Genomic DNA, 14,644 nt, shown 5'->3' on the forward strand with positions numbered 1-14,644 from the left:
TAATTGATCATTGTCCAATGGATGGTGCAAATGGAGAGTGAGTGAAGGGCTTCCCTCAAAGTGTATTAATTGGGATTTGTATGTGATCATGTCAGAGAGCCAATAAAACTCCAAGCTTTCTAGGAAGGACAGCTGCTGTGGCAAAAGGCTGTAGTAGTTCAGCTTGATAAAGAAGACAACAGAAGGACTCGCTGTGTTTAACCCATGTTGGTGTCATGTGACCATGACCTCCAGGCTCCCTGGCCCTACAGTAGGTCACTGATTAGGGCCAAAGAAAAGGCATGTTGTCTACTGCACCAGCACTAACAGAGAACCAGCAAGAGGCTGCACAGAAACATGCGATCCAACTGTCTGGGGGAATTTAATACCTGCTGGAAACGAAACTGACTGAAGGTCAGTTTCGTTTTGGTATAAATGATAGTTGTAAAGCTTTTTCGCAGTGGAATCCATTCCCTGTATGTCCAGTCATAATTTTAGCTAATTTGAGATTGATCCCTGTACTTTGTGACTATGTAAAGATGATATCTGAACTACACAGCCCCATAGAAACTAGCAAACATGACTTGTTATTCGTGTGGATCAAAATAGGGACTATAACAACAACAAGTCTTGGATCTATTAAATACTGGATAGTGAAAATATAAACTGCCAGCAAAAGTAAATCGTCCTAGTTCCTACCCTACCTAGCTAACGTATCTTCTAGCCTCCCAGATTTAACTGCACAAGGAAGGCCCTCTGGCGGGCAAAGTTGTTTCGTGAAGACTCTAGGTCAAAAACAGAGACGTAATTACATTTTCATTTTTGTTGTAGCTATGAAGTATAAGCTACAAAGTATGGTTAGGCGTTTTTATTTTTACGACTGACATGGAAAGGTAGGATGGATGTTATATACACAGCTTTGTCCAGAATGAAGCCATAGTAACAAAACGGATACAGTTCATCCTGTGCACGCCGGCAAATGAAGCTATTTCATTGGACAGTTCTGCTAACGTTCAACTGAAAGGGGCGTGAAGCTGTTAGCTAGCGTTAGCTAGCCGCAGTGTGATCATCTGTGATCCTGCTCATTTTCGGCGGCGCCAAGCAGAAACGACAAACTAAATTGTTTGTAGATCGTACAATATTCACACCAGGCACGGTGTAGTTAAACTATATGAGCCGTGGTAGCTATCAGGCTGATGGACGGGGACATTTAGTTAGTTGGTGACCCGGCCTCTGGACATGGCATTGTGGCTACGTTAACGCTAACTTCGCTAACCTATCCGGCTAGGTAGCTAACTAGCTGGGTAGTTGGCTCTAGCTCATAGCTCTAGCTGGAATCGACTAGCTAGCGAATAGCACAACATTAGCTAGCTAGCTACGTTGTATTAGCCAACAGATTGACTAACGTTATCATCAGCTAACAGCGACATCGTTAGATTAACGTCACCTCCGTTAGACTTACACGGACAATCAATTGTAAACGTACTGGCTGGTCAATTTGGCTAGGTTAATACGTTAGTATGCAAGTGTAGTTTAGTAGCGTCTAGTCTTCAGCCTCTGCTGCTTTGCACCCGCAGACTTAACTAGCTTGCAGTTACCGGGCATTGTGCGGTATGTAGCCATGGCATGCTAACCACCATCAGAAGTTAACTGGTCATAACGTTATAGGCAACGTTAGCACAGGCCAGTTCTGGCTGACTACACAGCTGTGATATTAGCGAGCTAGTTATGTTTGATAGTTAACGTTAAGTTGACGTTGACGTCGGAATTAAACAGACGAAGGGGCCTTGTTGTAGATTGGTGTGAGTGAAGTGCGTTAAGCTAGTTAGCCTGTCTCATGTCAGCTCAGTTATCTGATTGATTGATAAACGATATTTGAAAACATGTAAAGTTACGATAGTTAATTGGACTGCCTAGCTAGCTAGCAACATTGAGTTGGTTAGCCTGCTGAATTAGTTTGATGAGTTAGTAGTAGGCAGCGGTAGCTAGCAAGATGAACAACCCAGGAGTCATGCCACAAGAAAAGATGGAGCTGGATCTGGAAATTCCATCTTCGCTAGTTCAGACCGATGGACACTTGAGAAGATCCAACAGTGCACCCATGATAAATGGCTTAAGGTTTTACTGCTTGACTTGGTTACAATAAGAGTTAACTGCAACACCTTTCATTGTATAGATTTCTTAACTTCTGTGGCTAGAAGCAGTTGACTAAGAAGTGTGGTTGGGGGTCTGAATTTGTCATTACAGTGATAATTCCCAAGTGTTCCAGAGAGAAGTTCTGCGCAGCAGGAGAAATAGCACTACAGTTGTCAACAGGCCCAATATGGTACTCAATTTTAGTTTCATCACATGCATATATTCACTTCAGTAACAGTCTTTAAATTATTCAGTGTTGAGCATTCTCCTCTCCATACACATGCTTCTTTACAGGTCCCTTCGTCACCTATTCGAGTCCCCAGCACCAGACTTCATCAGATAAAACAAGTAAGAAAAACTGTACTGTTATCGGCATACCAGTGATAGACCATGTTTAGGAATGTTTCATGATGATGATCAGCATGTCAGACCACTGTCCCCCTCTCAAGCCATAGGGAGTGATGGTACCTGGGAAACATGCTAGAGTCACAGTCTTTGGAGTTAACAGGGCCATCGATCTCACAGAGTTGATCAATTGGTAGTATCAGACTCCAACAATGCAAATGGTCACTCTACATTGTCTACCAGCTGAATTGTATTTCCTGATCATATGTTATGCATAAACCTCACAAGTTTAGTTTTTAACATCTAATTAGGTTGTACCTTGAGTCAAAATCATGTCGCGACCACAATGACATGGTGAGACTGAAGAATGTTTAAAGAGTGTCAATGTAATGGAACTGCTTTTTAAGAAAGCGTGCAATTAAGAAAAGAAAAACTAACTTGGTAAACTTGTGCTTCAAAAAAAGTTGTCTTTGTGTGTACTCCTGCAGGAAGAGGGCGTAGACGTGATGAACAGAGAGACTGCTCACGAGCGGTAAGTAACGGTTATGTGTGAATGGGCGGAGTGTTTGGATGAGTGGGTGAAGGGATTTGTTTTTGAATCACAATTGCTTTGTAGTGACAAGAATCAACCGTACTCCTCCTCTGCATCACAGGGAGGTTCAAGCAGCCATGCAGATGAGCCAGTCCTGGGAAGAAAGCCTCAGTCTGGTAAAGAATGATTCTTCCATTACAGTATGTCCAGCCCCATAAGCAGTTGATATATTGCACTGCTGTGGATCCTTGAAAGTCAGCTCTCCTGTGCCTTCACGCTGCATGTTTTGGCCCATGGCCATTGTTGGCCACTCTCTCTATTTCTGGAGTGTGGACAAATACAAACATGCTAGATTAAAACACTTGGAGTTAACAGGGCCACCAGTCACTCAAGGACAGACTGAGTCGGTAGTATAATACTCCAACATTTGCTACATTTTTTTTCTCAGTACATGCTACCATAGGGATACAACAGATGAAGTGGACATCCACGTTTTGATAATTGTGTGTTCTTGCAGAGTGACAATGATTTGGAGAAGTCAGCATCATCGTCTCCAAAGCGCATCGACTTTGTGCCTGTGTCTCCTGCCCCATCACCAACCAGAGGGATTGGAAAGAAGGTATATCCATTGGATATTTGGAGGCACTGTAGTTTTTGCCTTGATGTTTTGATGGTAAAGCTGAAAATGTATCTTTGTCTTCATTATGGTCCATGCTGATTGTCTTTTATTTCCCTTTCGTATGAGCAGCAGTGTTTCTCCCCTTCACTACAAATCCTTGTGAGCAGCAATGGCCTAACACCCAGTCCGATACCGAGCCCAACACGGCGCTTCAGGTGAGCACCTGGTCTTTGATTAATAGCTATAGTTACTAACAACCTAATAATCTGCCAGTTTTACTTAACTCTTGTTCTAAATAAAATTCTATGTTAAAAACCTCTCAGTTCTCTACTGAACTACAGTAGCACAGCTGGCCCCAAATTTCACCCAGGTTGAATGAACCAGGTTTCCCTTTGTCAGTCTGTTCAGTGGGAGAATAAGAAAATTTCTGCGCAGTTTAAGTTTATTTATTGCATTATCTATTCCAGATAAACACATAAAGTTAAATGGTTTGAAGGTCCTCACAGAGAGGGATCTCCCTTCCAGGATGGTCAGGCGTGCAGTGGGTGCTGTGAGTGATCATGGGTATAGAGGCTTGGGTATAGAGGTGTGAACTGTTTCACCCTAACTTGATTTTGGATCTTGACAATCACAGCACTGTGGCAGCTGCACCATGGTAAAAACACTTTATTGAACTGTGTTGCATAATCATTCAATCTGCTATCCCCATTGCTGTTTGTTTTGGCCATACAAATGCACCATGGCAGTGGAACAGCTTTCATTGATTTCAAAGGAAGCGTTCCCTCGATACCTGGCAATGCCTGAGGCCCGAGGGCTGCAGCGAAGCTTGGGTTATTTTCTTGTGCATATAAATAGGTGAAAGCATTTTGTAGCACTCTAGCAGTGCAACAGAAGAGCTTCATTTCTCAATTCCTCTCAATTTCTAGTAACGTAGAGGAATTTCAGTGCTTTAAAATATTACTTACAGTTTTACCATTACGTTACAGGTTTAATCCAATACAGCAATCTTGCTACTTTTCAGTCAGGTTGGGTAGCTAGTCCAGTTTGATATGTAAACAGTTACTACTCATCTAGCATCTTCTTGAGTCTGGACACCATATACGGTACTGCTATAGACTGTAGAGTGTATTGTTTTTTCTTTCATCCAGCTTGGATTGAAAAAACTCTCCATAGCTACATCCAACACATTGATACTGGCTGCATTGATACTGGCTTACATTTGTTTGGCAACATGTGGTTTTCTGTGTTCTTCAGCCGGCGGAGTCAAAGCCCAATCAACTGCATCAGAGCCAGCATACTTGGGCCAATAAAACGCAAAGGTGGGGTACCTAACATGCCTTCAAAATCCTATATACTAAGTGCTTTTAGAATAATTACGCTCAGTTCATCTAAAGGAATATTTTCACTTGGAGTAAGCCAAGGTGAATTGCTGAAATTCCACCAAGGCAAGAGCCACTTCTTTTAAGAAAAGCAGTGAACTTTAATCCTATCAAGACGTCATATTCAGAATAAAGGTTGTAAAAGGTACACCTCCAGGCAATGCTGAAAATACTGGGACAGTGATGTGAAATGGCTTCTTTTTGCTATATGAAAAGCTTAACTATTGGTTGAAATTAAAGTAAATTTAAAGACATTTCATGTTTGTTAGAACTATGTGCTGAACGGGGCCCATGAACATCACTTGGCTCGACTAATTTCTTTTGAGGCACCCTTTGAAGCCTGAAAGGATAATTCAGGTTATTTTCAACCTGGGCCTTATTTTCCTAGCTCCTATAAAGCCAAGACCCTCAAAAGAAAATGTTAGAATCTAGTAGTGCAGATGGGTCACAAACAACATGCTGCTTTTTGCACAAAAGACTGACTTTTTTAAGTTTCTTAATTCGCTTTAAAAGATTTGCTTCAGCACTTGTGCTCATTGGATGTCAGGGGCTAAGCACAAAAATGATTCCACAAATCAACAAAATGGACATAGCCAGTATTTGAGTCTGTGCTTTCATAGATTAACTAAGACAACAAAAAGAACCGATTTCACTCAACTGTCCCTCAATGTTCACCACAGATGTCATATATTGCAAAAGATTTCTGGGGGTTGGATATTTTTTTAATGGCAGGTTTCCTTTACTCTGCAGGGGAGATGGAAACTGAGAGCCAACCCAAGAGGCTCTTTCAGGGTACGACCACCATGCTGTCCTCTGACGTCTCCCACCTATCAGATCTCAGTTCCTGGTAAGACTTCATGGAGAAATTAAATTTGTCGGATAAACAGGCCAAAAATCACCCTGTTTGGTCAGTGGCACTCCTGCCAACATGATTGTTCAGTCACATGTGGTCGAGCTTCATCAAGCAACCACACTGTGGATGGAAGTGCTAAAGTTGGTGAGATTTGTGGCTAATTTCACATAATTACTTATTCAAATTAAGGTGAAGCAAAGAAAGGGAATGCTGATATTTAGGCAATGGGCAGTTTTGGAGAAAATTTATTGAATAATTTGAACTGTCCTTTTACATGCTGTGAAAAATCTTCAGTCTCAGTCAAGTGTCGTTTTACATTTTTGGTACATCACATAATTCATCATGGATTTGTGAGATGAGTTGAAACACTACACTATAATATGACTAAACAACCCCAGAAATGTCTTCAGCTGCATGTTAAAATAATTCATGTTTTAAATGTAGTACTTGTGTTTAGGATCTTTATCAACCATATTATTCTGCAGTGCTATGAAGTGACACAGGATAGATGATTTAACTCTAGTTCTTCAAGAGGAAATACTTTACTAATTGGAATCAAATGTGAGGTTTTCATGAGCGAGTCCTCCAGAGTGACGGTTCGCACTGTAATGCACCAGGTGATTGCTGCCCCATTATCACGGTCTGCAGTGTCGGCTGAACTTGGCTCTCTCTCAGTCACTCCCCAGATTTGCTGGACGGCAGCCTCAGCAGCGTGAGCTCCTCCACCGGCTCCCCAGGCAAGATGGAGGGAGTGTCGCCCTCCTCCAGCAACTCGCCCTTCGCTTCCCTCCAGGATCTGTCTCCAAAGTGAATATGGGACTGCAAGAGATACTAAAAGAGGACAAAGATTGGCGCAAAAGCCTCTCTCTCTTTCTCTCTCTCTCTCCAGAGAATGAGTTTCCTTCTCAGACCCTCCGCCTCTCCATCACCTAGATTTACTTAAAGTGGAAATTCCATGTTTGCTTTTGAAAGGCTGTTTTCATGGCCGCGTTTCGGAGGGTCTAGCTGTGTCTGAATTAAAGGAAACGAAAGCCATGGACGTGTTCTTTGTATGTAGAGGTAAGCCTGGAAAAACCGGACGACTGAAGACACTATGAGCACCAGCTGCTAGTTGTGGATCTTTTATGGTGCTTAGCCCCATAGTGATATTGTGTCTATATGTATGACTATCCTGCAAATGTATCACACCAGTTCCCTTCACTGGAGAGAGACATTGAGCACTGGACAAAAAAATGACTATTTGGATGTGTAGAATACCCTGTTTTGTGCTGGAAAACTTCTGTCCACAGGCCTTTGTATGTACACAGTCTGCAGGTTTTGTATGAAAGGATTTAACTTATTGTTTTCCTGCTTTATTGTTTGTAAGTATGTACATATTAACCATGTCAAATATCATACATAGTTTTAAGTTTGTGATTGGCTGTGAGGTGAATGTGGGCACAAGGCTTCAACAGCAAACATTTTCTTTATAAAGGAGCAGATAAGAAAAAAAAAAAGCAACTACTTTGCAACATGATGATTTCCTCACTGTTTTACTGTAAAAGAAGTTACGTTTTCAGTAGATATTCAGAATATTTTTATGGTATAGGCTGTTATCTGTGGTGAAATTTTGTACTTTCGGCACTTGCGCCAGCCCTTCTCTGACTTGCTGCAACTTGAATTGCCCAATATGGGTAATCATCTCACCTAGCAGATAATCATGGGAAGAATGAGACGATGGTCACCACTGTTGGGGTTTCAACACTAAAGGCTACTCTGAATCCTGTGTCAGGACTTTATTGCAATTGCAGATATGCAGAGTATAGTTGATTCCATTTTCTTCCTCAAATGCCCTCTGGCACAATGTTTTTGTTTATGGAAAAAAAGAAACCTTTATTACAAAAAATGGATGGTGATGGACTTCTATCCCCGGTAAAAGTTACTATTATTGTTCTTCACACCAAATGGACTGACTGCTGGAGCATGCAACAAAGCAAATTGGTGCCATTACATTTGTGAAGAGGTTGCTGTTTCTGCTGTGGTCACATTTGTAAGAGCTTCTGCCGCAGCAGAGTCATCTTGTAATGTTTCAGCTGTATGTTAGCCTTATGCAGGGAAGAACTAAAAAACTACACTTGTGTTATTTTCCAGACGTACAGTAGAAGTGAAGCCTATACTGTGCTTTTGCACCTAATTTCAGTTTAGACAGTTGTCCCCAGTGTTACGTCAGTACATGTCTGAAGCCCTTCAGCCTTTCATCTTTATGTAAACGCAAGGAAGTGATTGTAAATCATTGTGTGCCCTGTTTTTTTTTTCTCAAACTGTGGGGTTGCAGTTCATATTCTGAATGTCTTTTTCCTTTATACAAACAAGATAAAAAAGAAAAGGCAATCAGCTTGCCCTGCTGTCAACATTGGTGGTATTGTTTCCACCTTTTTTTGTTTTTGGTCATCTTTCTAAGAGTGTCCAGGGCATGAGTTTGGCAAATGATGGACTGAAATTGTACAGTGTCTCTAATGGAAAGGCTATAATCCTCTCAGTTGGTTAACATCTTGCCTATGCTTGTGTCCTTTGTGATTGCTATCATATCAAAACACCTGGACTAAATAAATTATTTCTTTATTACTTCTATGTATTTTCTTTTTTTAGATACCATATATATTAGATATATATCTGCTTTATACATGAACGTTTGTGCAAGACGAAGTCTACACTAGGAAGTACAGATGGTCAGCATTACCAAGGGGGGGGTTCTTGCAAAGAGAAAGCACAAAAGCACACATTATACACGGTCATTCAAAATATGTTCAACAACAGAACCACATTAGCATATGTCATCACTATAACTAGTTTACTCATTGAAAGCCAAGTGTTATGAGAGCAGTGGTAAATCTTTTTGTGATTAGTTGTCAAAGCTGGCAACATCAAGCCCCCAGGACTGTTTATTATTTTCAGTAACCATGATTGCAAAACTGAGAGGCCTTATTGTCAATATATTGTATTTCATCCTCCTGACTATATAGGCCTAATCTATTTAAAGGATGTTACTAACAGTGTAACCAATGACCTGACAAAGCCTATGGTTTGCCAAGTTGCATATTTTTTATTTGAAACATGTAAAAGAAATCAATCAAGATATCTTATATCTTTTAGAGTGCGGATTTCCCTTTTTATCCTCCTGACCACACATGCAAGATTATAGGAAATAATGACCTGATTGGATCTATAGACAGTATGCCAGACAGATGTGTTGAGACTTTATTGAACGTTTGAAGGAGCATTGATATAGTACAACAAATAAACCATTGTCTTTCATAAGAAGATATTTCCTTTGGTGACATGTAAAAGTGTATCATATTGCTGCTGGAAAAATAAAACTCATTCAGATAGGTACCCACACATGCAAATAACTGCATTTAGTCCTCAGAGCCTACACTAAAAAAAATGCTTTAATTAGACATCAATATAATGGTGGTTACAGGTGAAGACCATAACAAAATTTTAATGGCTTTATGTACACATGTATCATGTTTGCATGTAACTTCATTCGCACTCAAGTTAACCATGTTCTGTTACATAATGGCATTGTAAATACAGACAGACACGGGGAATATGAGGCCGGACATTTTGAATTCAATGCCCTCATATTTCTTCACAAGCCCTTCTCAGAGTCCTGAATGAGGACAGAGCCTCTGAGAATACCTCTCCTTTGTCTCCGTTGTTTGCATCAGTTCAGTATTGTGTCAATTTATGTATTAACACAATCAAGTATATATTTATATATATTTGAAAACAGTTATGCTAAAATGTATGTTTCAGGGGAGGGGGTGAACTGGCTCCACACCCCACTCCCCTACTGTCAACTCTACCCATTGAAGCGTATTACAGCCTTGGGTGGGTGAATGTTCTCTTTGTCTTTTGAATCCTTTTCTCCTCCTCTCTCTCTCTCTCTCTCAGCTCATAGCACTTCATGTGCGTAGGATGACCATTGTAAGAAGACCTAGAATATAACAGAACCACAGGAAATTGGAAGCTTCAGCACTCATTCAACATGATTTCATATAAATATAATCAGAGTAGTTCATATATAAAAGGGATTTTGAATCTACCATAGAAATTCTGTCCCAACTCATTGCCAAAGTTTGCGCGAGTCTCTCATGTATCATCTTCTTACTCACCGAGAACGTAAGCAGCTACAAGTTTCTTGTTAACACTTAAGTGGAGGTAGACAGGCACAGTAGATTCTTGCTCCCCCAGGGTTGGGAGCATCAGGGCAGCCATACACACCAGGCCAAGCAGCACCGTCAGCAGACTGGGCCCTCCAGACACAGGCCGGCTCTCTGTCAGTCAGAGGTGGGATGTAACAAAGTAAAAATACTTCACTACTGTACTTAAGTAAGATTTTCAAGTATCTGTACTTTACTCACGTTTTTCTTTCACTGAAGACTTTTTACTTTTACTCACTACATTTCAAAAGAAAAATCTGTACTTTCTACTCACTACATTTTCAAAACAGACTCGTTACTCTCGGGAAATCATAAACTGATTTTCTTAAAAAAAAAAAAAGAAAGTATTTTCAGCATCAGACGGCTTCCATCCCGGAAGCATCTGATCAAGAGCCAAATGTGATTGGCTGCTTGTTCAGAAAAGCGACACCAAAAATTAGGGAAAAGCACAGAGAGTTGAATTCAGCTGCTAGAATTACACATATCTATATACACATATCCAGTGTCACTGCAGGGTCGAGTGTGAATCAGAACAAGATGGTTAAAACCTGGACATTATCAGTGGGCTTACCATATCTGTGACCCAAAGAATGACTGTAATGGAAGGAAGGAAGACATGGCTTTCTAGCTACACCACATTCTCTCTCTTTTTATACCTTTGCTTCTGGTGAAAAGCAGAAAAGGCCTGTGTCAGTGCAGATATCACCACAGCTATACTTGGTATAACTGGAATGATGTTCCAGTCTGTCTTGCACAATCACCAAAACATTCGTTTTGGAGATGCCATTCATTCATGAGCTGCAGTTTTTATCACTTAAAGCATGACCCCAAAGATCCCAAACTGTTCCTTGATGTCAGTCATTAAAAAAAAAAAAAAACATAATTGGATTATTTATTACTGCGCTGCCATCACACAAGAGTATATCATCAAAGAGTATTATAAATTATGAAACCCTCAATACCCAAAATGTTTTCAGTCTGTGGGGCCAAAACTTATCTACCTCAACATATGTCTACGTATTCTGTAGTGTGGTACGCTCAACCAGATACTATATGGTACACGGTTCCCAAATTCACGACTTGATGGGTATTTGGCGCCATCTAGAGACAACAGAGGCACACTTCTTTAAGTAATTTCTCAACACAAAAGGCCTCCTTCCTACCTGTCTGGAACGCAGTCTGCTCAAAAAACACGCTGTCTGCGAGCTGCTCTTTGATTCTGCGTTCCTCCTCTTGAGGCCGGGGATTAGGTGACTCCTGTGTGGCCGAGGGACGCAATGTGGCCGTCACCTCTTTGCGACCCAGAGCTTTCCGCTGGCTCTGCTCCGACACCTGCAGCCGGAACTTGTCGTACACCCCATAGTGGCACGGCCGCACATCTCTGTGTCGGATTACTCTGAGCAGACATAGGTAGAAAGTTTCATAGATACCTTGTTTATAGATACGCTGTCACAGTAGCGACAAATTAACCCTAACCCAATAAACAACACAAACATGCTATAATAATATGGAAATAAGAGTGATGTAATAGCTCCATGTGAACAATCACCTGACCTACTGACAATACATGACACAGCAATCACAATAGATGGAGTTCCCCACCCTACAAGTTAACATTTGACACACTAAGCAGTAAACAATAAAAACATGGATAGGAAACCACAGAGAACAACTTCATAAATAAGCCATCTGGCTCATATATCGCTGTAACAATACAATAAAGAGATGGGGGGAAAAAAGAGTCCTGTATGCAAAGATAACTCACATGTCAACACAACACTGTGGCTTGACAGCTCCAGTAGCATCCACCACGGTGTACTTGTTTGGCGCTGTGCACAGCACTGACAAAGGGGAAAAAAACACTGATTATACTGACTAATTAAAGACTATATTGCTCACAGGGAAACAAAAACAGTGTATATTGTGTTTTAGCTGTGCCCACTGACCTTTAAACTTGAGGGCGAACTCATATGGGTTGTAGAGGGTGAGCACCTGCTTGTGAGATGTCTGCTCATCTGCGTAGAAGACAAGCTCAGTGGGGAACACGAACACGGGAAGGCTTCCTTCCACTAGCTCAGGCTGTCGACTCTGCTGCTGCATTGGCTCCAGCTGAGCTCTTCCCCTTCCCGTCCACGGTCTAGCTGGGCCCCCCTTCTCTCTCCAGAAGCTCTCAAGCTGCGGAATCTCCCTCAGGTGGAAATGGCACTTCCCGCTCTCAGCTCCTTAGGGCCATGACATGACACTGTGTAATAAATAAAAAACAGATAAAAGCAGAAGGGCGTGCCTCTGGGTGGGGGGACTCCTTAGATCTCCAAGCCAAGAATCGAGCAGGGCCGTGTAACTTAACTTAACTAATCCTAACCCTAGTTCAAAAAGGCAAACATGAGTAAAGTGAACTCCACGTGGCTGGTCACGTGTGCATGTGTTTACTTGGATACGGTAGAACTCGGGGAACCAGACTCGTGGTGTCGCAACACTTTTGTTCTCCGAGTACAGAGATAACTGACGGTGACTTAATGATATGAGTAGTAACGTTAATTAATTATGCAAGCAACTAGCTAACGTTACATCAACGTGTCAAAGCTAGCATTAAATGTCACCGTTAAATTGCAGTGTAACTGTAGTAGACAGTGTAATTAAAATGTTATTAGATGACATCGTTATGCGACTAAGTTGGTTATAAGTTTGTTAACTGGAGTGAACATTAACGTAATTTATATCAGAGCTACATCGCTTACTGCCCCCCGGTTATTTCTCCCAGTCTCCGACACACGGACAACAGAAAGGTAACGTTACACTGTGCTAACGTTGGATAATAGAGCGTCTACGTTAGCTAACGTTAGCTGGCTAGGAAAACCCAGCTGGTAGTCACTTATCGTTGGTTGCAAGCATTGTCATCATTAAAGAATACAATACAGTGTTGATATACCGCCAGAATAAAGAGAGAGTGAAAGGCATTTACCTTGTTATTGTCAGTACACGGGTTTATCTAGCGATATCACAAGTGTTTTGCTGATCCCACCCTGTTTTGTTTCTCTCTCGCTTTTTTCTTTGTCAATAATATACCGCAGATCGCGCGGTGCATGCTGGTATACCGGAGGGCAATGGAATTCTGCCAGAGTAAGATCATGACGTCAATTAAAATGGACACCAAGATGTACTTTGATAAACAGGGATGTAGCGGAGGGTAAACCCCGCAAATTAATTTATCCACCTTTTTATTGGTGTTATAGTCTGCCCACCTTTATAGGCAGACATTAATGTTCATGACTGAAATTCGTAGTATACATCATACCAAGTAAAACCCATATAAATTATGCAAAGATTGTGTCTTTTAAGGAAAACGGCATAAATTAATGCATTTCTGAAAATATAATAAATTTTTAAGTGCATGTACCTTATGATGATCACCGGCTGGATATCATATAGTTAACCCACCTTTTATGTACCCCCAGATGATGATAACAACAAATAACAAATCAATAGCCCTGCTGCAGAACTACAATAATCTGAGTGAACATGATTTCCTCAACCGCTACATTATAAAGACCTTGGCTCTGCGTGTTAGGCTACTTTACTCCGCTGTCTGAAAAATCGTTCATGTTAGCCCAACCTGTGAAACAAACAAATTAAAACAAGAATCAAGTCCAACTTTAAAGAGTGCGTTTTTTCTTAATATTGTAGCATATGCATGTATAAAACTAGAAACAGATCATATTCCTGTAGTATTGCTACATCTAGTGTGTCTGTAGTGACTTTATAGTGACCTTATCGTACTTTATGATCATTTTTTTTTATCTCTTATGTTATAGGCCTAATATTGTTATATTATTCGCATAAGAACTTATAGTTTTGCTAGTAAGTGGCATTTTGCAATGTATTACAGGATTACTATGGTTGTTTTTCGTTCGGGATAGGCCTACAGGGCTGTTGTCCTACCGCCAATCGGTCTTGCACGGCTGCAAGAACAGATAGAGGGCGGCTGCAAAGGACAGTCAAGTGGGAAAATGAAGTGGCAAGGAAAAAATACACATTGAGATTCCCAGCGTCCATAAACCAACACTCACGCCTGTCATTTCGGCGGTGTAGGAGTCTCAAAGGAGTATCGGAACTGTATGAAAAGGACAGTGAGCGCGATCTGTTCTCCACCATAGCGCTATTATAATTCCCAACCCCCCACTGATCATCGCAAGACTGTACAAGAGATGCTGCCTTCAAGTGCTGTCGGATGTAACATTATTACGAGCGCGCATAAACAACCGAACAAACTGGTAAATACCACTGAGAAAGTGGGACATTTGTGATACACTAGTTGCCGAGATGTGCCGTTTAGCCTGGGAAAATCCCACTTAAGTATTGTATTATTTATATTTACATATTATTAGGAAGACTTATCCACAACTGGTAAAGTGGTACAGTGATGTGCTCCACTATTGTGTAACTATTTACTAATGTTCTATTTTCACTCTGTAACTTTTAGTTATGATGATTTTTGTTTTTAATAACTTAATTAAAATATCAATTACGCCTACATGCTTGATGTGTATTTTCTCCTCTTTATTCTGCCACCGCAGCACAAAGTAGCCTACCTGTGAA

The 14,644-nt window shown here is 41.0% G+C and overlaps 2 protein-coding genes and 1 non-coding gene across 4 annotated transcripts; 2 read left to right on the forward strand and 1 right to left on the reverse strand.

Moving 5' to 3' along the window:
* The first annotated feature begins 947 nt into the window (after window positions 1–947).
* On the forward strand, window positions 948–8,421 carry pabir2 (PABIR family member 2). The gene is made up of 10 exons (XM_071539410.1): window positions 948–2,097; window positions 2,227–2,305; window positions 2,410–2,463; window positions 2,949–2,992; window positions 3,114–3,168; window positions 3,510–3,611; window positions 3,741–3,826; window positions 4,866–4,930; window positions 5,741–5,837; window positions 6,519–8,421. The coding sequence occupies exons 1-10, from the start codon at window positions 1,973–1,975 to the stop codon at window positions 6,652–6,654; spliced, it is 843 nt and encodes a 280-aa protein (XP_071395511.1). The 5' UTR covers window positions 948–1,972; the 3' UTR covers window positions 6,655–8,421.
* Window positions 3,270–3,421, forward strand: LOC139661123 (small nucleolar RNA U109). The gene has a single exon (XR_011696580.1). It is a non-coding gene; the product is annotated as a small nucleolar RNA U109 (small nucleolar RNA).
* A 495-nt stretch (window positions 8,422–8,916) lies between the features above and the next one.
* mospd1 (motile sperm domain containing 1) lies at window positions 8,917–13,100 on the reverse strand. 2 transcript variants are annotated; one of them, XM_071539447.1, is made up of 6 exons: window positions 13,011–13,100; window positions 11,995–12,290; window positions 11,814–11,889; window positions 11,212–11,444; window positions 10,001–10,162; window positions 8,917–9,822 (listed from the first exon to the last, which is right to left on the reverse strand). In XM_071539447.1, the coding sequence occupies exons 2-6, from the start codon at window positions 12,146–12,148 to the stop codon at window positions 9,791–9,793; spliced, it is 657 nt and encodes a 218-aa protein (XP_071395548.1). In that variant the 5' UTR covers window positions 12,149–12,290; window positions 13,011–13,100; the 3' UTR covers window positions 8,917–9,790. The 2 variants fall into 2 exon arrangements, with proteins under 2 accessions (XP_071395548.1, XP_071395549.1); XM_071539448.1 differs by having other exon boundaries at window positions 11,995–12,270; window positions 13,011–13,098.
* Between the last annotated feature and the right edge of the window lie 1,544 nt (window positions 13,101–14,644).

The sequence above is a fragment of the Centroberyx affinis genome, unplaced genomic scaffold (assembly GCF_046629955.1).
Source record: "Centroberyx affinis isolate AG114_WGS23_722 - 3 ecotype Tasmania unplaced genomic scaffold, CSIRO-AGI_Caff_v1 ptg003460l_1, whole genome shotgun sequence".
Classification (NCBI taxonomy): domain Eukaryota; kingdom Metazoa; phylum Chordata; class Actinopteri; order Beryciformes; family Berycidae; genus Centroberyx; species Centroberyx affinis.

Excerpts from the sequence above, each read along its gene's own strand:
- pabir2 (XM_071539410.1), top strand. The coding sequence starts at position 1,973 with ATGAACAACCCAGGAGTCATGCCACAAGAAAAGATGGAGCTGGATCTG. Across the intron at positions 2,098-2,226 it reads CCCATGATAAATGGCTTAAG|TGATAATTCCCAAGTGTTCC; the intron begins GTTTTACTGCTT and ends TTGTCATTACAG. Across the intron at positions 2,464-2,948 it reads GACTTCATCAGATAAAACAA|GAAGAGGGCGTAGACGTGAT; the intron begins GTAAGAAAAACT and ends GTACTCCTGCAG.
- mospd1 (XM_071539447.1), bottom strand. The coding sequence starts at position 12,148 with ATGCAGCAGCAGAGTCGACAGCCTGAGCTAGTGGAAGGAAGCCTTCCC. Across the intron at positions 11,890-11,994 it reads GTTCGCCCTCAAGTTTAAAG|TGCTGTGCACAGCGCCAAAC; the intron begins GTCAGTGGGCAC and ends CCCCTTTGTCAG. Across the intron at positions 11,445-11,813 it reads CCACAGTGTTGTGTTGACAT|AGTAATCCGACACAGAGATG; the intron begins GTGAGTTATCTT and ends ATGTCTGCTCAG.